At 44.0% G+C, this 22,453-nt stretch overlaps 1 protein-coding gene across 1 annotated transcript in view; it reads right to left on the bottom strand.

Annotated features, from left to right (window-relative positions):
* Nucleotides 1–21,507, bottom strand: part of WDFY4 (WDFY family member 4) — a 171,294-nt gene extending 149,787 nt beyond the window's left edge. Inside the window, exons 1-8 of the mRNA XM_033148038.1 lie at nucleotides 21,325–21,507; nucleotides 20,381–20,570; nucleotides 18,199–18,388; nucleotides 17,022–17,203; nucleotides 14,723–15,175; nucleotides 12,873–12,977; nucleotides 11,144–11,334; nucleotides 5,164–5,765 (exon numbers count right to left, since the gene is read on the bottom strand). Of these exons, the coding sequence (XP_033003929.1) occupies nucleotides 5,164–5,765; nucleotides 11,144–11,334; nucleotides 12,873–12,977; nucleotides 14,723–15,175; nucleotides 17,022–17,203; nucleotides 18,199–18,388; nucleotides 20,381–20,570; nucleotides 21,325–21,507 (2,096 nt within the window). The remainder of the gene's footprint in view (nucleotides 1–5,163; nucleotides 5,766–11,143; nucleotides 11,335–12,872; nucleotides 12,978–14,722; nucleotides 15,176–17,021; nucleotides 17,204–18,198; nucleotides 18,389–20,380; nucleotides 20,571–21,324) is intronic.
* Nucleotides 21,508–22,453: the final 946 nt, after the last annotated feature.

The raw sequence follows: 22,453 nt of genomic DNA, 5'->3' as shown, positions 1-22,453 counted from the left end.
CTTGGCAGGTCAAAACTGGCATTTTCTTCCCCCCCCCTTTTTTTTTATAAGAACGGATTTGGTGATTTGCTTAGATTGAGATATATGTGGGGAGATTTATATGAAAATGTGAGCTATTTATTTAGTTATATATTTTTCAATCATTGTATAAGGTATAGCAAGTTTTGTTTCATTACTAAGGGAAGCGATATACAGACAATTGGAAGTCAATTTTTAATTGTTATTTATAATTCTTTGCTTTTTTCTGTGTGTTTTGTTTTTACAAATATTATTTTTTGTGGATTATAATGTCTAGATTATATGTTTTTTGGGGGGGGGTTGTTTGTTTGTTTGTTTCTTTTGATATGGTTGTATTTTAGAAGTCTGAAATTAAATAAAGCTATTTTAATTTTTTTAAAAAAAAAAAAAAAAACTGGCATTTTCATAACTGTCAATAGTGTCACCCAATTGCCTAATGACCACACCAGAGATAATTACAAGCCTCACATTTTTGAGGTGCGAACCTGGGGGGGGGGAAATGAACTATGATGCTAGAACTTATTCCAAAATTCATATCACTCAGGAAGTTGGCTGGGAGGAATGATATCACTGAAAACCAGGGCTCTTTAACCCTCACCCTACCCCAGCCAGAACTCACAGGAACTTGGTTCCAGCACCTCTCAGGTGGGCTCCACTGCCATTACAGTCGTACCTTGCATCCCAAAAACCCCGGAACTCGGATGTTTTGGCTCCCGAATGCCGCAAACCCGGAAGTGATTGTTCCAGTTTGCGAAGTATTTTGGGAAACTGAAAAATCCGACGGGGCTGCTGCGGCTTCTGATTGGCTGCAGGAGCTTCCGGAAGGGATTCCGTTCAACTTCCAAGGTACAATTGTGTAAGAGAACAAGGGAACGTTCACGGTGAGTTCCAGCGCCTCTTTTTTCCTTGAAAAACACCACTGCTGCAAGCATTCCCAAATTTTGTGTTCTTGGTTCAGATTCCGCCCGACTTGCCGCCCCACTGGGCTCCAGCACATTCTGCAGCAGAAAAAAGAGACTATTGCCTGCACCCGTGTATGCCAACTCTTTCCTGACAGCCTCATTCCTCACATGCTTTTCATAAAACAAACACTTTGATCACTGTAGAAGTCTGCCCTAACCGAAACAACGCCCCCCTACGGGCACAAAACATTCCTACAGACCTTTCCCCCTCAAAAGAATCCTGAGTGTGGGTTATAAGGTTATTCTCATTATTACCTTTATATTATATTTTATAGTTATTTATGCCCTGCCTTTTTCACTGACAAGGATTCAAGGTGGCTGGCTTACAGATAAAACAGGAACAGATAAAAACATCTGGTGAGCGGTGAGCATTTCTCTCGTGGAAGTAGTGTAAATAGGTTTTGTATGTTGCGTAACTGTGTTGACCACAGCAAACTATGGCAAGTTCTTAAAGAAATGGGAGTGCCTGATCACCTCATCCGTCTCCTGAGAAATCTCTATGTGGGACAAGAAGCTACAGTTAGAACTGGATATGGAACAACTGATTGGTTCAAAATTGGGAAAGGAGTACGACAAGGCTGTATATTGTCTCCCTGCTTATTTAACATACATGCAGAATTCATCATGCAAAAGGCCGGGCTGGATGAATCCCAAGCCGGAATTAAGATTGCCGGAAGAAATACCAACAACCTCAGATATGCTGATGACACAACCTTGATGGCAGAAATTGAGGAGGAATTAAAGAACCTTTTAATGAGGGTGAAAGAGGAGAGCGCAAAATATGGTCTGAAGCTCAACATCAAAAAAGCTAAGATCATGGCCACTGGTCCCATCACCTCTTGGCAAATAGAAGGGGAAGAAATGGAGGCAGTGAGAGATTTCACTTTCTTGGGTTCCATGATCACTGCAGATGGTGACAGCAGTCACGAAATTAGAAGACGCCTGCTTCTTGGGAGAAAAGCAATGACAAACCTAGACAGCATCTTAAAAAGCAGAGACATCACCTTGCCGACAAAGGTCCGTATAGTTAAAGCTATGGTTTTCCCAGTAGTAATGTACGGAAGTGAGAGCTAGACCATAAAGAAGGCTGATCGCCAAAGAATTGATGCTTTTGAATTATGGTGCTGGAGGAGACTCTTGAGAATCCCATGGACTGCAAAAAGATCAAACCTATCCATTCTGAAGGAAATCAGCCCTGAGTGCTCACTAGAAGGACAGATCCTGAAGTTGAGGCTCCAATACTTTGGCCACCTCATGAGAAGAGAAGACTCCCTGGAAAAGACCCTGATGTTGGGGAAAGATGGAGGGCACAAGGAGAAGGGGACAACAGAGGACTAGATGGTTGGACAGTGTTCTGGAAGCAACCAACATAAGTCTGACCAAACTGTGGGAGGCAGTGGAAGACAGGAGTGCCTGGCGTGCTCTGGTCCATGGGGTCACGAAGAGTCAGACACGACTGAACGACTAAACAACAACAACATGTTGCGTAACATACAAAAGTCCACCCTACTGAGTCCACCCTGTGGTTGACACAACAAATCAGGTGAGGCAAATCATGTGGACTGTTCTTAATGGACTGTTGCCATTCTTCCCAGAAAGACAACATGTGGGTAGGAAAGACCCACATGACTTTCCATGTGGTTGTTTCACGCACACAAACGCCCAACTAGCATGGGATGCAGCTCCCATAAAGGTAAAGGGTCAAGGGAACCCCTGACTGTTAGGTCCAGTCGCGGACGACCCTGGGGTTGCGCTGCTCATCTCGCTTTATTGGCCAAGGGAGCCGGCGTACATCTTCCAGGTCATGTGGCCAGCATGACAAAGCCGTTTCTGGCAAACCAGAGCAGCGCACAGAAACGCCGTTTACCTTCCCGCTGGAGGGGTACCTATTTATCTACTTGCACTTTGACATGCTTTCGAACTGCTAGGTTGGCAGGAACAGGGACCGAGCTCATCCCGTTGTGGGGATTCAAACTGCCGACCTTCTAATCGGCAAGCCCTAGGCTCTGGCAACGCACAAATGTATGAATAGGACCACGTTCTGGCCACCCACATTTCTGTGGTAAAGCTACATATTTCAGGGGTAAGAAACTTTTTTCTGGATGTGCCCATACTAAAGCAATAAGTTAAAAATAACTGATAAATCAATTAAATAGGAGCCAAGGAAGATACATTTTTATCGGTGAGGCTGCAAGTTGAGGTCCCATAAAAATGATTATGCTAGAATTTCTTTCTTAGTTCACAACTTCCTGGTGCAGCAACAGACTCTTCAAGTGTCCCTATTTTCCAGGGATATCCCTGATTTAGAGATTTAGGTTTCTGATTTGATCCAAGAATGTCCCTTTGGGTTGTATCCAACACCGGCATTCCACTTGCACAACAGACCTCCTCTTGTGTAACAGGACGTTCCCGTGCACCTGCAAAATCTGCTCCAGAGGGTTGGTGGACTCTTTGGAACAGATTTTGGGCTCACACTGCGAGAGGAACACATCATACTGGACACACTATTCTCAAAACATGTATGAACAACATACTATGTTGTATGGCCCTCAGAATTATTTCCCTTTGCAACGACTTTCTCCTTAATTCCACAACATTAACAAAACATACAGCAGCTGTATAAAAATCAGGCTGCCAAGCTGCAATCTTCTGCACATGTCTGATTTTAAAGCACAAAATAGGCACATGGGCAGGAATGCTGAACCCTCCTTCAAACCAACAACTGGCCCCAACAACATCAAACATACCATCTCAGGACTATTTAATTGCTCATCTTCCAACATTGTATATGCAATCAAACGCCAACAGTGCCCTTCAGTTCTCTATATTGGACAAAGAGGCCAAACCCTACGCCAAAGGATGAATGGACATAAATCTGATATCAGGAATCACAAGACAGAGAAACCAGTAGGAGAACACTTCAATCTCCCAGGACATTCTATACAAGATCTCAAAGTAGCTGTCTTAATACAAAGGAATTTCAGAAATGGACTGGAAAGAGAAGTGGCTGAATTGCAACTAATCACCAAACTTAAAACCATGGAGAAACCTGGTCTGAACAAAGACATTGGATTCATATCTCATTATACATGACAAAGCTATCTTTAGCCATCTCACCCCTTGCCTTTCCCTGCAAGACCAATTGCAGTCATTAACAGTCGTCTACAGGTTTTCCACACCTATCAGCCGATCACCCATTCCCACCACCCTTCTGAGTAATACCCCTCCCCACTCCCTCACTATATTTAAGGGTCTGGTGACTTCTGTTTCAGTGTATCTGAAGAAGTGTGCATGCACACGAAAGCTCATACCAAGAACAAACTTAGTTGGTCTCTAAGGTGCTACTGGAAGGAATTTTTTATTTTATTTTGTTTTGACTATGGCAGACCAACACGGCTACCTACCTGTAACCTCCTTCAACCCGTCACTTCCAAACAATGTCTTCTAAGCTGGGCTCCAAACCAAGTTAGGGGCAGTTTTGTTCCTGTCATGTTACATGGCGTTTGAGCTTTTATCCCAGGCATGGCCAAACTCGGCCCTCCAGATGTTTTGGGACTACAACTCCCATCATCCCTAGTTAACAGGACCAGTGGTCAGGGATGATGGGAATTGTAGTCTCAAAACATCTGGAGGGCCGAGTTTGCCTATGCCTGTTTTATCCTGTGTCAACATGCACAGAAGCAGGCTGCCAGTTAGTTACTGCACATAGAGATGGACAAATCGGTCGCTGTCAGTTTCCCTCAGTTTCTTACTTTTCTAATCTTAAATTCAGTTTGCCACAGTCCTTGTGAAAATTCACCGGTATTTCCATTCACCGTTCTCCTGACATGCAAGGTTTTTGTATGCAATTTCCCACAACATACACATTTTTCAAGCAATTTCCCCTATTATAATGTATCTTGTGTTCTTTTCACAAACATAATGCATTTTTATGCACACTTTTCCCTTTTAAACAAAAACAAACACCTTTTAGTACACATTATTTGCCTGAAGAGCTTTGTTATGAAACCCAGAGTAGTGCAAACCACGAAGGATCATTGTGTTTCAATTCACATATTGTTTCAGGAGTGGAAGCTGGATAAAATGTATCCCCCTTCACCTACTGCATGAAAAGAATGCTGTAAAAATATAACAGAAGACACCCTTAGACATTTTTAAGCACTTATAGTAGTCAAAAACTTACCTGTCTTTGAATTCTGGCTGTAGGTCTGCAGGTGCTCTGTTTTCAGCTACATGCTCCAAGTTGTCTTCCGTTTCTTCTGGTTTATTTTCTTTGACATCTTGAGGGACTTGGTCTACACCTAGCTTCATCCCCACCAAGTAGCTCTTGAGTTCGAAGGGGTTCCTCTTGGCCATGATGTCAAGGAAACTGAGTATCATTACGCAGCTTTTAAGCCAGGTAGGAAAGGACTCAGGTGAGGAAACAGCTGCATTTGAAAATTCAGCAAACGACCGTGTTGCGTGGAGCTGCACTGGAATCTGTCCCCACTTCTGTTCTGAGAAGCAGCCTAGCAAGCCAAGGTCCTCCGCCATCTTGTCAAAGAGCCCGTTCTTTTGGAAAAAATCACCGTTGACTGCGTCCGAATAGATAGCAGCCGCTATTGCTTGGAGTATATGCAGTACGAGCTCCATTATGTGGCTAGGACCAAATGGGGCCCACAAGCTTGAGGGCGGATCCTGCAACGCACCTTCCATGTCAGCCAGCAGAGAGAGCAGTCCATTAAAACCACTGCTGGTTCTGAAGGCTGAACGACCCTTGGGATTATCCAGTGTCCTCAGGAGAGACTTTGGAGTTGGGGAGGGAGAAAGGAAGAAAGTGCTTAGCCGTCACTTCATTTGCTCTGTAAACTTTAAAAAGGGTTATCTGGGCCTAGGGCTCAGTGTGGTAGGTTGTAAACCTTCGGGGTGTACCCAGATGCAAATGGGGCTCCCTCGATGGAATGGTCCTCCATTTAGAAAACAACAACAACATGCCATCCAACATTTCTCCGATGAAAATAGGGACATCCTATTCCATAATAATAGTAATTTTCTTATTTGTACCCAACCCATCTGACTGGGTTGCCCCAGCTACTCTGGGCAGCTTCCAACATACAGTGGTACCTCGACTTACGAGCTCCTCGACTTACAACGTTTTCGACTTCCGAAGGAGTTCCGGAAGGAAAAAAATGGCCGCCGCTTCCGAATTTTTCGACTTACAAAGGGAAAGCGGTGGTGCGATACCTCGACTTACGAGTTTTTTAATGCGGTTTTCTCGACTCACGAAATTTTTTCCCTTCAGAGATAGCGGCTTTTGGCTTACGAAAATTTCAACCCATGAGGGCGCGTTTGGAACGCATTATCGTCATAAGTCGAGGTACCACTGTATATGAAAATATATTAAAACACTAAACTTAAAAGGGGGGGCTGCCTTCAATTGTCTTCTAAACTCATCCCCATGGCTCGTGGGTCGCATAACTCCATACCCTCCAACATTTCTCTGATGAAAACAGGGACACCCTATGGAAAAGCGTGACATTCTGGGATCAAATCAGAAACCGAGAGGGCTTCTGTAAATCCAGGACTGTCCCTGGAAAATAGGGCTGAGAAACTTGAACTGTCCAGAATAAGGCGCTTGTAACTAAGTGAGAGCTGGACCATAAAGAAGACTGATTGCCGAAGAATTGATGCTTTTGAATTATGGTGCTGGAGGAGACTCTTGAGAGTCCCATGGACTGCAAAAAGATCAAACTTATCCATCCTTAAAGAAATCAGCCCTGAGTGCTCACTGGAAGGGCAGATCCTGAAGCTGAGGCTCCAGTACTTTGGCCACCTCATGAGAAGAGAAGACTCCCTAGAAAAGACCCTGATGTTGGGAAAGATGGAGGGCACAAGGAGAAGGGGACGACAGAGGATGAGATGGTTGGACAGTGTTCTCGAAGCGGCTAGCATGAGTTTGGCCAAACTGTGGGAAGCAGTGAAAGATAGGCGTGCCTGGCATGCTCTGGTCCATGGGGTCACGAAGAGTTGGACACGACTGAACAACAACAACAACTAAGCTCGTAATTCTATCAAGAAAAAGAAATGAGATTTGCCTGGCATTACTTGTTTTTGAGAAACCCATGCTGGGCCTTAGCAATGACAGCAGAGGCAGCCAGTTCCGTGTGACGTTGCGGGGAGCTTGTTGTGTGTGCATGACGCCACATGTGCGACACACACGTGTGATGTCCCACACCTTGGGAGCAGGCCGCAAGGCAAAGGGAAGCCTGGCGGGGTCCACTGCTGCTGCGGGGAGGCCTGGGGGGGGCGCTGTCCCCACATCCTTTTTGGGGAGCTGCTGTCCTCAGCCCCATAGAGTTGGTGCCTGTTATTCAGAGCATCCTTTTCTAAGTGCTCACAGACCAAGCACACGAGGTGAAACGTTCCCATCACGACATACAAATTCTCTCGTCCCCTTAACCCATCAAATGGGTGAGAAGAGGAGGACTTTATTACTGTCATTCAGTTTTGCATGCTAATGTATCATGCTAGGCTCCTGAACAGAGCATAAATCTAATCAGTTGGACTTCAAAATATCAGGATAGCTCTGACACATATCTAGAAAGGTCAGGAGTAACTCCATTTCTTCTTGCTCTAACTCTGTTATAGTTTAATTGTCTGTCCTTCTGGCTTGAATCTATAAAAGGTTTGCCTGCAGTGGAACCCCCTAACTCATTTACAGCTAACAGAATTTATTTTCACATTGCATTATTCGTTATTCCTCATAATTGCCTACCTCATGCCACTCTGGAATACTGTAGAGCTAATCACATTTGAGCTTGGGGTTTAACAGCTAAATATATATTAGCAAATCAATCTGAATTTGTGCATAATGTAATCACTGTCCCAAGGGCTATAGATAACAAATTCATTTTCTTACATTACGTATTAACACAGTTATAATTTGTCAGAATTAGGCATCAAAGCTGCATTTCTCCTCACTGGATCAGGTAGTGCAACAAACTCAGTCTAAAAAAGAATGTTGGATCAACTGTGGTAAGTTTATTCTCTTCAGTGGATGGGAGGCATATTTGAGTGGGTTGCAGCTCTCTTTCATTCTAGCAGGTTAGGTTATAGTAAGAAATGTTTGTCTAAACCTTTCTGGGGGCAGGAGACCACCCCAACCCAACCCAGTTGTGGGGTGGGCTGCAGAAAATTAGAACACAAAGCCCTGTTTTCAAGAATCTGAACAACTCCTAGGAACTTGAAATAATGGCCAAACTATGGAGTCAGAACTGACTGGTTTTCAGAGCTGATATAGTGTTCCCATCTGGCCTGAAATCCTGCTCACAGATGTACTGGCAATGATGAATAGGGCCTGCTATGAAACAGCAATATGCTGATGAAACACAGCTCTATTTCTCCTTTACATCTGCAGGTGTGGCAGCGGATGTTCTGGATCATTGTCTTGACTCGATAATGGACTGGATGAGAGCCAATAAACTGAAGCTCAACCCAGATAAGACGGGAGGCACTGTTAGTGGGTGGCTCCCAAGACCAGATGGACGGGAGGTTGCCTGCTCTTGATGGGGTAGTTGCAACATATAGAGCACAACAGGCTGAATGGCAATGTTTGTAACAAATTTCTTTACTGGTTACTTCCTAACATGTGAATCAAGTCCAGGGTGCACACCATATATGTACACCATATACAAACCTTAAGGTATGTAACCTATTTAATTAAATCCAATGTATACCTGAAGGAGCGTTTCCACCCCCATCGTTCTACCCAGACACTGAGGTCCAGTGCTGAGGGCCTTCTGGCGGTCCCCTCACTACGAGAAGCCAAGTTACAGGGAACCAGGCAGAGGGCCTTCTCGGTAGTGGCACGCATCCTGTGGAACGCCATCCCACCAGATGTCAAAGATAAAAACAACTACCAGACTTTTAGAAGACATCTGAAGGCAGCCCTGTTTAGGGAAGCTTTTAATATTTAACAGATTATTGCATTTTAATGTTCTGTTGGAAGCCGCCCAGAGTGGCTGGGGAAACCATAGCTGTCAACTTTTCCCTTTTTTTAAGGGAAATTCCCTTATTCCAAATAGGATTCCTCACAAGAAAAGGGAAAAGTTGACAGCTATGGGGGAAATCCAGCCAGATGGGCGAGGTATTAATATAATATAATATAATATAATATAATATAATATAATATAATATAATATAATATAATATAATATAATATAATATAATATAATATAATATAATATAATATAATATAATATAATATATTTCTTCCTTCTTAATAATTATTGTTTTACACAGTCCTCAAATTATTAAGGCAGTGTTTTTCAACCACTGTTCCGCGGCACACTAGTGTGCCGCGAGATGTTGCCTGGTGTGCCGTGGGAAAAATTGAAAAATTACTTTATATATAGTCAATATAGGCACAGAGTTAAATTTTTTAACATTTTCTAATGGTGGTGTGCCTCGTGATTTTTTTCATGAAACAAGTGTGCCTTTGCCCAAAAAAGGTTGAAAAACACTGTATTAAGGAATGGTCCCCAGAATGTCACGGACAATATAGCTGATGAGGTTGGCTAGTATAGGTAGCAGACACAGGTGGGCTGGCCCAGGCAGCTGGGTAGGCAGAACATGGTATCCAGATATTTCCTTGTTTCACCCCGAAGGGCTTCCTCAGCTGTTAATAGTTCTATATAATATAAATACAGGCACTTGATAATACTATGATCAATATTTTCCGTGACATTCCAGGGACCTTTCCTTTATCATTCGAAGACTGTGTAGCACAAGAATGTATTAAGAAGGAAGAAATATATCTGAATTGGATTTAATTAAATAGGTTATATATACCTTAAGGATTGTATATGGTGTATGATTCGCACGTTAGGAAGTAACCAGTAAAGAATTTTTTTACAAACATTACCATTCAGCCTGTTGCGCTCTATATGTTGTAACTATTGCATCTGTGTAACAAGGTATTATATCTGTTTTGCTCTTGCTGGGGTTGCACTCCTCTGAAGGACTGGGGGCATAACTTGGGAGTACACCTGGATCCTTTGTTGTCACATGATCCTTTGTTGTCACATGTGGCCTCAGTGGCGCAGAGTGCCTTCCAGCAGCTTCGGCTGATGGCCCAAGCTCCGCCCCTACCTGGACAGGTATAGCCTAACTTCTGTTGCCTACGCTCTGGTAATCTCAAGGCTAGATTATTGCAATGCACTATTCTTGGGGCTGCCTCTGAAGATGGTTTGGAAACTTCAGCTGCTACAGAATTCAGAGCATGGAGGTTTGAGCATATTACATACCGACCCTGCCCTGACTGCTCTGGCACAATTAGTTTCTGGGCCCAATTCAAAGTGCTGGTTTTGACCTTTTGTTGTTGTTCAGTCGTTCAGTCGTGTCTGACTCTTCCTGACCCCATGGACCAGAGCACGCCAGGCACGCCTATCTTTCACTGCCTCCCGCGGTTTGGCCAAACTCATGCTAGTCGCTTCGAGAACACTGTCCAACCATCTCATCCTCTGTCGTCCCCTTCTCCTTGTGCCCTCCATCTTTCCCAACACCAGGGTCTTTTCTAGGGAGTCTTCTCTTCTCATGAAGGTTTTGACTTAGAAAGACTTAAATGGCTCAGGACTGCCATATCTCAAGGGCTGCCTCTCCTCACATGAAGAAACCCAGACCCTGTGGTCATCATCTGAGGCCCTTCTTCTTGTGTCTCCACCACAAGAGGTCCAAGAGGGTGACAACATGAGAGCAGGCTTTTCCTTTCCTTTTCTTTTCTTTTGCACTGGCTCCCCGCTTGTGGGACACTCTTCCCAAGGAATCACGCCTGGTGCCTCCATTACACACCTTGAGGTGCCAAGCGATAAAGTTTCTCTATAACCAGACCTTTGGCTGATTGAGCAATCTATGGTCTTTTAATGTATTGGAGGGGAGGGAGGTATCAATTTGCTTTTGTTTGTTGTGTATTTTGCGTTCTTGTTTTGTAACTGTATGTTGTGAGTTGCCCTGTGATCGAACGATCAATCAATCAATCAATCAATCATATACCTGTAGAATTTTCTTAGCATTCAGTGCAGAATGGGGAAACGAAAGGAGAAAGGAGCAAGCCCATCCACCACATATTTCTACATAAAGAGGGAGGGGAACCAAATAAACAAGAAGGAGTATTGCCTATTTGTCACCTTAAGCAGATCCAGCTTGAAGTTTAGTTCCCCTTGGGTAGAAGAACACAAGGCCCCAACAATGATGCTCATGTACTCCTCAGGGTTGATAACTGACAGATGCTCCAAGATAGTCAGGGTGTCATTTCGGTACAATTCATCGTCTATAAAAATCTTGATATATGGCACCATCCCGTAGTCTCTGAGAACCACTAAAGCAGTAAGTAAACATAGTTAACTGATCCATGATCACACCACACCTTGGATTGCTGCATACCGACATAATTTTGAAGATATATTACCGTTTTAGTACTTATCCTATTGCATAAATTATCCAGGGTCTTAAAGGAGAGGACCAGCTAGCTAGTCGAGAATCACCAAAAACAAATATAAGGATTATAGTGAATAACATCTAGAGAAGAGTTAAAGCACTTAGAACAGTGTTTCCCAAACAGTGTCTCTCCAGCTGTTTTCAGACTACGATTCCCATCATCCCTGACCACTAGCTAGAGCTGATGGGAGTTGTAGTCCAAAACAGCTGGAGACCCAAGTTTGGGAAACGCTGCCTTAGAAATTCACTCATGCATGGATAAAGCATGGAAAAAGCAAATTAGAGGGGGCCCATTTTTACTTTTGTAAGAATTCTGCAGTATCAAAAATAGGGATATAGGAGAATTCTGACAAACACAGAAACGGGAGCGAAAATTTGAGATAGGGCTTCATTCGGCTGTCTTAGCTTCCCAGGCTGAGAGGGAAAATAGTGGAAACAGGTTATTTATTGGGACAGGGTGAGTTTTGCAGCTGTTGTTAAAGTTGCAAAACAACGAAGCATGGGACAGAGTGAGGGAGAAAATTCTAGAACAACAATGGGATATCAGCTCCGCTCAAAGGCATGATGGATAACAGCAACAACAAGATAGACATAACATTTTACAAGGACAGGAAGAAACACCACGGAGAGAGTAATTGCCACACACAGAAGAGCAAGGATATGGTTTGAGTGCCTCACTTGGAGTTCTATAAATCATTTAATGTGTCAACACGAATACAAGTTATTAATATTGCAGTTGTTGTATAACGGATTATGATCGGAATGTAATTGAAATTATTAAGATTTTGGAACGCAGAAATAAAGAAAACCATCAAACCTAGAACGCGGCGGGGGGGCACCTTATCTAAATTATATAATTCGGTATTTGAACGATTGGTATTAGTAATTGTATTATAAATTGGCATTGTTATAATGAGAACAAAATCGAAAATTCTTTCTAGTAGCACCTTAGAGACCAACTGAGTTTGTTCCTGGTATGAGCTTTCGTGTGCATGCACACGAAAGCTCATACCAGGAACAAACTCAGTTGGTCTCTAAGGTGCTACTAGAAAGAATTTTCGATTTTGTTTTGACTATGGCAGACCAACACGGCTACCCACCTGTAACTGTTATAATGAGGTTATTATAATATTGTAATTGAAAACTAATAAAAATTATTATCAAAAAAGAGAAAAGAAACAAGAGCGAAAATTGCCAGTTTTTGATTAAATGACTGAAACCGAAATTAATCCAGCAAAGACAATCTATTTATCCTCAATCGAACAATACTAAATAAAAAGCAGAATGACCCTTCTGGAGAGCAAATCCGGAATACCAGTTTGGGTCACTTCTCCATAGTTGAATAAGATGTCTCCTCTCCAGCCCCTGGGACAAATAACCATAAACAGTGACCAACAGCGCTTCATGGACTCTCCTTACCTGTGTTCCTAACAGATCCTCCTGTAAGAGTGGCCACCAGCTTCAGTGTCCTATTGGTGAGCTCTCTTTCCATCGCCTGATCCTGATACACTGCTTGGTTTCCACCTGGATAAAAAAGAAACCAGACCAATTGCCTCAGCAACAACGCTTCTTGTGGACGAGGGCCATTTATAAAATCAAACAGGAAAACCAAATCCCGAAAGGAAACAATGCTATCTCGCAAGGGCTGTTGAAGCTGAACAGGTGAGCAACCAGGAAGTGGAGGAATGCCACTATCTGACTGAGGTGTAAAGGTAAAGGACCCCTGACAGTTAAGTCCAGTCGTGAACGACTCTGGGGTTGCAGTGCTCATCTTGATTTACTGGCCGAGGGAGCTGGCGTACAGCTTCCAGGTCATGTGGCCAGCATGACAAGCCGCTTCTGGTGAACCAGAGCAGCACACGGAAATGGCGTTTACCTTCCCGCCAGCATGACTAAGCCGGTTCTTGCGAAACCAGAGCAGCGCACAGAAATGCCATTTACCTTCCCGCCGGATTTATCTACTTCCAGTTTGACGGGAGCTCACCCCATTGCAGGGATTCGAACCACTGACCTTCCGATCGGCAAGCCCTAGGCTCAGTGGTTTAGACCACACAATGATAGGTAAAAGGTAAAGGGACCCCTGACCATTAGGTCCAGTCGTGTCCGACTCTGGGGTTGCGGTGCTCATCTTGCGTTACTGGCCGAGGGAGCCGGCGTACAGCTTCCAGGTCATGTGGCCAGCATGACAAGCCGCTTCTGGCGAACCAGAGCAGCACACGGAAATGGTGTTTACCTTCCTGCCGAAGCGGTACCTATTTATCTACTTGCACTTTGATGTGCTTTTGAACTGCTAGGTTGGCAGTAGCAGGGACTGAGCAACGGGAGCTCACCCCGTCGCAGGGATTCAAACCGCCGACCTTCTGATCAGCAAGCCCTAGGCTCTGTGGTTTAACCCACAGCGCCACCTGGGATAAGGGAGCAGCAAATACAAGGCAGGTTCAGAAGAAAGTAGCAGAGCCATGAAGGGAGGAAACACTCTGTGACTACGTCAGGCAAACACTAACATCAGCTGTTGATAGTGGGCAAATCTGGCAATTTTGGTTTCTGCGTTTCTCATTTTTCCAGGCTTGAGTCCAGTTATCCACATTTCCACATCCAATGAAAATTTATCAGCATTCAGATACAGATTTCTCCTAATACACACAGAGAATCATAGAATCATAGAGTTGGAAAGGGACCACAGAGGTCACCTTCTCCAACCTCCTGCGATGCAGGAATCTTTTTGCCCAGTGTGGGGCTCAAACCCATATTTGTATGCAAATTTCACCTGATATATTCACAAGACAACTTCCTCTAATGTTTGTTATTTTCACTAATATACACATTCATTAAAAAAGGTAAAGGTAAAGGACTCCATGACAGTTAAGTCCAGTCAAAGGCAGCTATGGGGTTGGGGCGCTCATCTCGCTTTACTGGCCGAGGGAGCTGGCGTTTGTCCACAGACAGCTTTCCAGGTCATGTGGCCAGCATGACTAAACCGCTTCTGGCGCAACGGGACACCGTGATGGAAACCAGAGTGCACAGAAATGCCATTAACCATCCCACCACGGCGGCACCTATTTACTTGCACTCGTATGCTTTCAAACTGCTAGGTTGGCAGAAACTGGGACAGAGCAACGGGAGCTCACTCTGTAGCGGGGATTTGAACCACTGACCTTCTGATCAGCAAGCCCAAGAGACTCAGTGGTTTAGACCACGGTGCCACCAGCATCCATGATGCCTGGATGAAATTGCACTACGTAGAGAGAGGTGTGGTTAACGCCTTGTACCTTTCTTTCTCAATATCTTCGCCTCTTTGCGTAGTTGCGCGAGAAGCATTCCCAAGAGCCCCGAGTCTCTGAAGATATCTGTGAAGAGCAGGTCCCTCTGTGTGATGCTGTGGAGGCAGCGCAGAGCAAGTGAAGTGCACAACGGCTCGGGACTCTCCTTGACCAAGCCCTGAACGTCCTTCAGGATCTCGTGGGGGATGTACGAGAGATCGAGCACCAAGGATTCCACCAACTGGAAGAACTGTCTCTGGACCAGCGTGGGCTTGAGAGGGATGATGCCCACAAACTGGGAAATGGGCTGCAGAGACCACTCGAGGAGGAAGAAGTTCATGGGGTCCCAGGTCCAGATATCTTTCAGGGCCAGCAAGATGTGCTTGCAGAGCTCTGCGTTGCTGGATTTCCGAAAAAGGGACTCTAGCACCTGGAAGGCTTTCAGGTTTTTCACCGTATTTCCTGCCGAGGGAAAACAACAGCATCAGCAATTTCTCTGGTATTCTCCCTGGGCGATTATTTGCAACCACTCCTTTTTTAAAGTAAAAAGTCTTCCTAAGACATAATTGGGGGAAATCTAGCAAGCCTTGCTGTCATGCAAATGCTGTGGAAATTAATGGCGACGGTCCTGCTGCAGTGTTTGGTATGTAGCCTTTTTCGGTGCACTTAAACGAGAGGTGCTTCCATTGAGGAAGCCCGCGTTAGATGGGGATTCTCAAAGCATGGCCGCTTCTAGTTCACATGTTCAGAATTAAAACTGTTACTGTTCGTAGTAACACGCTTCTCTTTTTTTGTATATAATTTTTATTAAATTTTCTGTTTTGCAATTTAAAATACTCCTTCTCACACCATTAAAATATCAACGACTTCCCTTCTTCTCTTTCCATGGTTCCTTCCACATATCATAAATCCCTGCATATTTTACAAAAACTATACCGTTCAGTATTCCATTATTGTATCCATCAAAACTTATTTACACTGTTGAATTTATCTTAAGGCTGCCAACGTTTTCAGCTGTACACAATTATTTCCCACATATTCAACAAACATTTCCCAGTCTTCTTTAAACGTATGTTCTTCTTGTTCTCTTATTTTTCCTGTATGTTAAGTCTGCAAGTTGTGCATACAGTATTCTGTCAACTTAAGTTGCCATTCTTCTTTGGTTGGGACCTCACTCGTTTTCAATTTTGGGGCTAACGAAACACAGGTTGCAGTAGCAGCATACATAAACAACTCTTTTGACACCTGGGAATTTCAGTCTGAATTATCCCTAACAGAAAAGACTCTGGGTTTTTTTTTGGGGGGGGGGGTGCTTTAAAACATTTTTTTCCAATTAATTATGGAAACGATCCATAATGAAGGAACACACTTCTGATATCTTTATTATTATTATTATTAAAGATTTTCTTGATTTACAAAAGTGTGCGCAATGTCTCTCCCGTATTTTTTCCATGTAACATTTTTACAAATCAGTTTTGGTTGCTGAAACATTAGGGAGAGAAGGGGGAAAGGAGGTGGGTGAGATGAGGGTATGGGTGAGGTAGGGTGACGATGTTTCCATTTTCCTTAATATATGTAGGGTTTGGTGTCAGCGTTGATTGTGTAGGTTCTCTGTTGTTCGCTTGTGTTCCTTTGGCGGTGAGAGAGGTCGGGGTTGGCGTAGGGTGTGATTGTTCATTTGTGGTTGGCTGCGGTGATCTTTGGTTTCCTGTGTGAGTGGGGTGGGTGGGTGTTTTGGATCAGGTTAGCCATGTTGATTTGTATGCTGCCCAACAAGACAATGACAAAAAAATTCTGATATATTTTTTTATGTTGCGAACCAACTACTTTTGGCAACCATGGAAGTGTTGGATGCCTGAAGGAGCGTCTCCACCCCCATCGTTCTGCCCGGACACTGAGGTCCAGTGCTGAGGGCCTTCTGGCGGTTCCCTCCCTGCGAGAAGCCAAGTTACAGGGAACCAGGCAGAGGGCCTTCTTGGTAGTAGCACCCGCCCTATGGAACACCCTCCCACCAGATGTCAAAGAGAAAACCAACTACCAGACTTTTAGGAGACATCTGAAAGCAGCCCTGTTTAGGGAAGCTTTTAATGTTTAGTGGATTATTGTATTTTAACATTCTTTTGGAAGCCGCCCAGAGTGACTGGGGAAACCCAGCCAGATGGGCGGGGTATAAATAAATTATTATTATTATTATTATTATTATTATTATTATGCCTGATTTCTGCTCACTTTTTCACAGGTTGTTGCATGTCCCCACAAATCATGCCCTTTCTTCATTTTCATGCCATGCAGCCAGATTCCCTCACACCATTGGCCACATGATACATACCCGGAGAAGGGGACTGTTTAGCACTGAATTGCGGGAGCTGGGGAGGTGTAATATTGCCTGAAACCTTCAGTTCTGTTTTCCCGCAAACAGTCAGTTGTGCCAGGAAATCCAGCATTTCTTTAACACTGGCATCTTCTTTGCTGCTCAGCAGCCCTTCATATCTGGAAACGCAGATAGAGAACTTAGTTATCACATGTGGAAGCAGCAACTGGGCACATCATGGACCTCACTGCCTCTGCTGCAGTGCAGAATTCCCAAGTGCAAGAAGATATATATGAGAGAAATGTAGGGGGCGGACCACCCCATGTTCCATAATGGAGGGGTGACAAATTATCAAGGAACAATTACTGCCCTACTAGGGCGGTTCATAAAAAAAACTTTTTTAAAAAAATGCCTGCTCCAAAGGTCCAAAGGTCTTATCTTACTATACTAGGGATTATATAGCTATATATGAAATTTCATGCATATCGGTTAATATCTTGACCCTCCTCCACCAAAATAGCTGTTTACTTGGCTGTTTTCCTATGTGGTGAAGGCTGAAATTTCAGTTCAGTGGAGCACTTACTGTTCCCAACCCTAACCCTGTGGAAAGCCATCTAATTAGACTTGATTTTGAGATGTTTTTAGGAAGTAATTTAATTATTGTTTGATTTTATACCAATGTTATGTATCTGATGTTAGCCACCCTGAGCCCGACTTCGGCCGGGGAGGGCGGGATATAAATAAAAGTTTTATTATTATTATTACTTGTTATTATTCCTTTGTAAGAAAATATGAAATAACGTAAAACCATTTTTGCAGGGGGGAATCAATGGGGGGGGTTTGACAAGAAATTTTCCGCACCGGGTACCACCTGACCTTCCTACGCCTCTGGACAGGAGCAAAACCCAACTCTGCGGAAAACCCAAATTACCATTAGTTTCTGCTCAGCGTTAAAGAGGTGGCTTTCCTAACAAAAGAGGCAGGGCAAAAATAAAAGCAGAGTTTGGACGCAGACCAAGAAAGCGTGAAGTTGTGGCTAGAAAGCACGAATCCTAAGAGGCGTGCATTAATGAACCCAAGAGTCTCGTGACAAAATCCAATAGAATTACTCAACGGAAAAAAACCACACAATCATCACTCTATGACAACCAACAGGCTGTGTCAACAGACTTGCCTGAGAAACACTTTCAGCAGGAGCTGATAGCCCCCGTTGTTCTCAAACTCCAAAAGCAAGGCAGGAGAGATCGGGTATGAATCCCTCACAAAGCACAGGATGATGTTGACCGCTTCGCATACATCACGAGGAGACAGGGAGTCAGCGAGTTTGGACAAATTCTGAACAGAAATTTTGATGCAATCCATAGCTAGAAATAATAATAAAAAGGGTAAATATTAACTACGGAAGCTCAACACTTCAACTTTCAGTACCCAAGGGTATGTCCAAGACTGGGTAAACCAGACCACTACTGCTTGACCAGCACTACAATATACCTTGTGGATCCAATGTCATAAATTAATTACCTGCTATCGCATCACTTATTTTCTGTCCTGAATCACCTGCCAATTGTTTCATTTTTTAAATTGGATGCATCATTTTATAAACCTCTTTCATGTACGCCTTCCCTTACTCATCTTCTCTCCCCACCTCCCCCCATTAACAATGTCCAAATATATCCCAGTTACACATAGGTAGCCGTGTTGGTCTGCCATTGTCAAAACAAAATAAAATAAAAAAATTCGTTCCAGTAGCACCTTGTTGTTGTTCAGTCATTCAGTCGTGTCCGACTCTTCGTGACCCCATGGACCAGAGCACGTTAGGCACCCCTATCCTCCACTGCCTACCGCAGTTTGGCCAAACTCATGCCAGTCGCTTCGAGAACACTGTCCAACCATCTCATCCTCTGTCGTCCCCTTCTCCTTGTGCCCTCCATCTTTTCCAACATCAGGGTCTTTTCCAGGGAGTCTTCTCTTCTCATGAGGTGGCCAAAGTACTGGAGCCTCAGCTTCAGGATCTGTCCTTCCAGTGAGCACCCAGGGCTGATTTCCTTCAGAATGGATAGGGTTGATCTTCTTGCAGTCCATGGGACTCTCAAGAGTCTCCTCCAGCACCATAATTCAAAGTTTGCTTGCACACGAAAGCTCATACCAAGAACAAACTTAGTTGGTCTCTAAGGTGCTACTGGAAGGAATCAAATATATCCCTTCCTCATAGCGGAGTTGTTCCAGCCCCCTGATCATTTGGTTTGCCTTTTCCTACACTTTTTCAAGCTGTACAACATCCTTTTTGAAATACAGAGACCAAAACAATACGCCTTTTTCTTAAAGCTGCTGCAACGTAGGCTTATGTAATGACGTTACAATGATGGCAGTTTTATTTTCAGTCCTTTTGCTAATAATCCCTAGCATATAATTAGGGATGGGCAGGACATCAGTATATCATCCAAAATCAGTTTGAAGTCCATATTGTGATTATCGGTTTCATACTTTTTGACCTGGCAATATATCACCAATCATGATGTGTGTTAGGGCTGATTTTGGATGATATATTGTTGTATTGCGCAGCCCTAATATATCAATATATTGTTCAAAACCAGCTTCAAGTCCATACTATGATCGTGGGTTTTATAATTTTTGATATCGCAATATAAAGTGAATCATGACATGTGTCTGTGCTATGCAATCATCATAGAATCATAGAGTTGGAAGAGACCACAAGGGCCATCCAGTCCAACCCCCTGCCAAGCAGGAAACACCATCAAAGCATTCCTGACAGATGGCTGTCAAGCCTCCGCTTAAAGACCTCCAAAGAAGGAGACTCCACCACACTCCTTGGCAGAAAATTCCACTGCCAAACAGCTCTCACTGTCAGGAAGTTCTGCCTAATGTTTAGGTGGAATTTTCTTTCTTGTAGTTTGAATCCATTGCTCCATGTCCGCTTCTCTGGAGCAGCAGAAAACAACCTTTCTCCCTCCTCTATATGACATCCTTTTATATATTTGAACATGGCTATCATATCACCCCTTAACCTCCTCTTCTCCAGCCAATGGCTCTACAATACATAGCTCCATCCTTATTGCAGACATTGTGATATATCGGTATATCGTGATGCTCAGCTGCTGATATATCGCAAAGTTGAAAACCAGACATCAACCAGCCCTACATATAATCTTTCTTCACAGCAGCTATATGCTGGGTCAGTGTTTTCAATGAAGTCTATGTGGGAGGCACCTTAGGGGATATCGTTCACTTCTTAGCCCTGGGAAAGAATCTTTGAACCCAAACAACACCAACACAGACCCACAATGATCGCAGGTCGTCTCCATCTCACAGGTACAGAAGAACATGGTTCTTTTTACCTTGCAAATATGAAATTGTGTTTCTGGACTGGGCCTTTGAAATGGTTCGGAGCACGTGGCTTGTGGGTCCTTTCCAAGAAGGGCTACCTTGGTCCCAAAAGGAGGTTGTTGCTATGATTAGCGACTGAAGGTCAGTAGCCGTGAGAAGTTCCTCCACCCCTTGTTCTTCTGCATAAATGTTGAGCATTGTCTGGAAGCAAAGAACAACAACTGGAAGAATCGGATGCTATTAGCCAGGCAGATCCTTCCCTGGGCTTACAAAACAACAACAAACCACCTCCTACTTTGGGGCCATTCCGTGAAAAATGAGCCTGATAAGAATGCTAGATGAGTGCTGGACTTTGGTGAGGAAGATTCCAAACATGCAGTCTAACCATTTTTTAAAAGCTAAAGACAAAAGAAGTTTAGTTTATGGACCTTCTTTTCAAAAGTCCACCCACGTAGTCTTCACAGAAGTGTTCAAGTTAAAAGTTTTCTGATGATTGTCCCACCCGTGACAGCATTTTTTCCTTAATTTTGTATTGTTAAATTTCTTAAACTTAATTCCTGATTGCATAGTTGTAACCAATAAACATTGATTTAAACAGATATGCTGAGTTTATCATTGATTCACCTCCCAACTCGCAGAGTTTTTCCATAAATCAAACTTATCTCAAGCGCCATGTCCTTTTTTTGTCCCACCCGTGACAATACTTGTAACTTTTAATAAAATTGTCAAAAATACCTATAAAAATAATTAAAAAATTAGTAAAATGTTCAGTATCTTATTAAGAACATAGTTTAAATTTTGGTTGTTAATTTTTATGTATATTTACATTGTTACACATGTGTGAATACAAAAAACCATGGTCCAAGTGTCCCACCCGTGACAATGGAATGGCCCCTTGAGATATTTTCCCCATCCTGAGATGCTTAGATGTTCCATTTGCCTTAGATAGTCCTACCTGCACAAACATTTCCTGCGCCTGATGTTCGGCTTGACTCATCCCAGTGTTTCCACCGGCTTCCTCCAGGGGAAAGGCAAAGAAGAAATATAGGCACTGGAACAGGGCGACCGGGAGTCCAGATTTGATTATATTCCACCGGGTTCCTCGTTCCTGGATATGGTAAAGCAAACCTGATCGCATTAACCCTCATTTAAGGGCTTCTATCCTGCCAGCCTCTTTCACGTATAGAAAACAGTCCCCATGAGAAAAGTTGGAAAGAGTTACGTTCGCCTGGAGAAGAGAAGGCTGGAGGAGACGAGTTGTTAGGCTGAGGCAACAGATCAGCTGGTACTTAGACTAGAATACGACAAGCGCCAGGGCCGGCCCAAGATGTTTTGGCACCTGAGGAGACCCACAAAAAGTGCTCCCTCCCCATCAGAAAAGAAGGGGTGAGGAATCAACGTCAGGAACAAGGGAGGGAGTAAAGATCTACATCAGGATCTGCTGCCCTTGCAGATCCTACTGCCTGAGTTCGGTTGCCTCACCTTGCCTCATGTGTGGGCCGGCCCTGGCAAGCACATACGCTGCCACAGGTATAACTGATTAGAGGGTGTTGTGAGGTGGAGGTCTTAACTCAAACCGCAAACAGGGCTTGTCAGAGGCTAGGATTGCAGATAGCACAGCGCAAGGAGCTAGCAGTGACCCTAGTGGACTATGGGGGGGGGCACAGCTATCTTCATATCGGAGGTGCTGGCCTAAATAAACAATGAAGATCGCCCTCTCGCTCTTCTTACCATCCTGTACTCTCTCCGTGGCTGCGGCCCACTCTGTAAAAGCGTTCTGGTATGGGCAGCACTGTCCTGTGGGGTGGAGAACAGCCATGGAGCCACCTTCCCGGCAAGTGGTGATGCAGTTTACTTGAATGGGGCTGCCACGGGGCAGGGCAGCAGCAGGGTGGTGGCAGTATTAGGCAAACCAGATAAGCTCTGCTGGTGTGTCCACATAGCCTCAGGGCTCATCCACACTCATCCTGCTGTTTTCCCTGGGGAAAACCGGAGCAAACGGGATTTTGGGTTTCCCCGTATTGCCGTTGGCTGCAATTTAGCACAGAAGAGCAATGCAAGGGGGAAACCACTTGGACCTATAC

The sequence above is a fragment of the Lacerta agilis genome, chromosome 5 (genome assembly GCF_009819535.1).
Source record: "Lacerta agilis isolate rLacAgi1 chromosome 5, rLacAgi1.pri, whole genome shotgun sequence".
In the NCBI taxonomy this organism is placed as follows: Eukaryota; Metazoa; Chordata; class Lepidosauria; order Squamata; family Lacertidae; genus Lacerta; species Lacerta agilis.
This window is presented reverse-complemented; position numbering and strand designations above follow the sequence as displayed.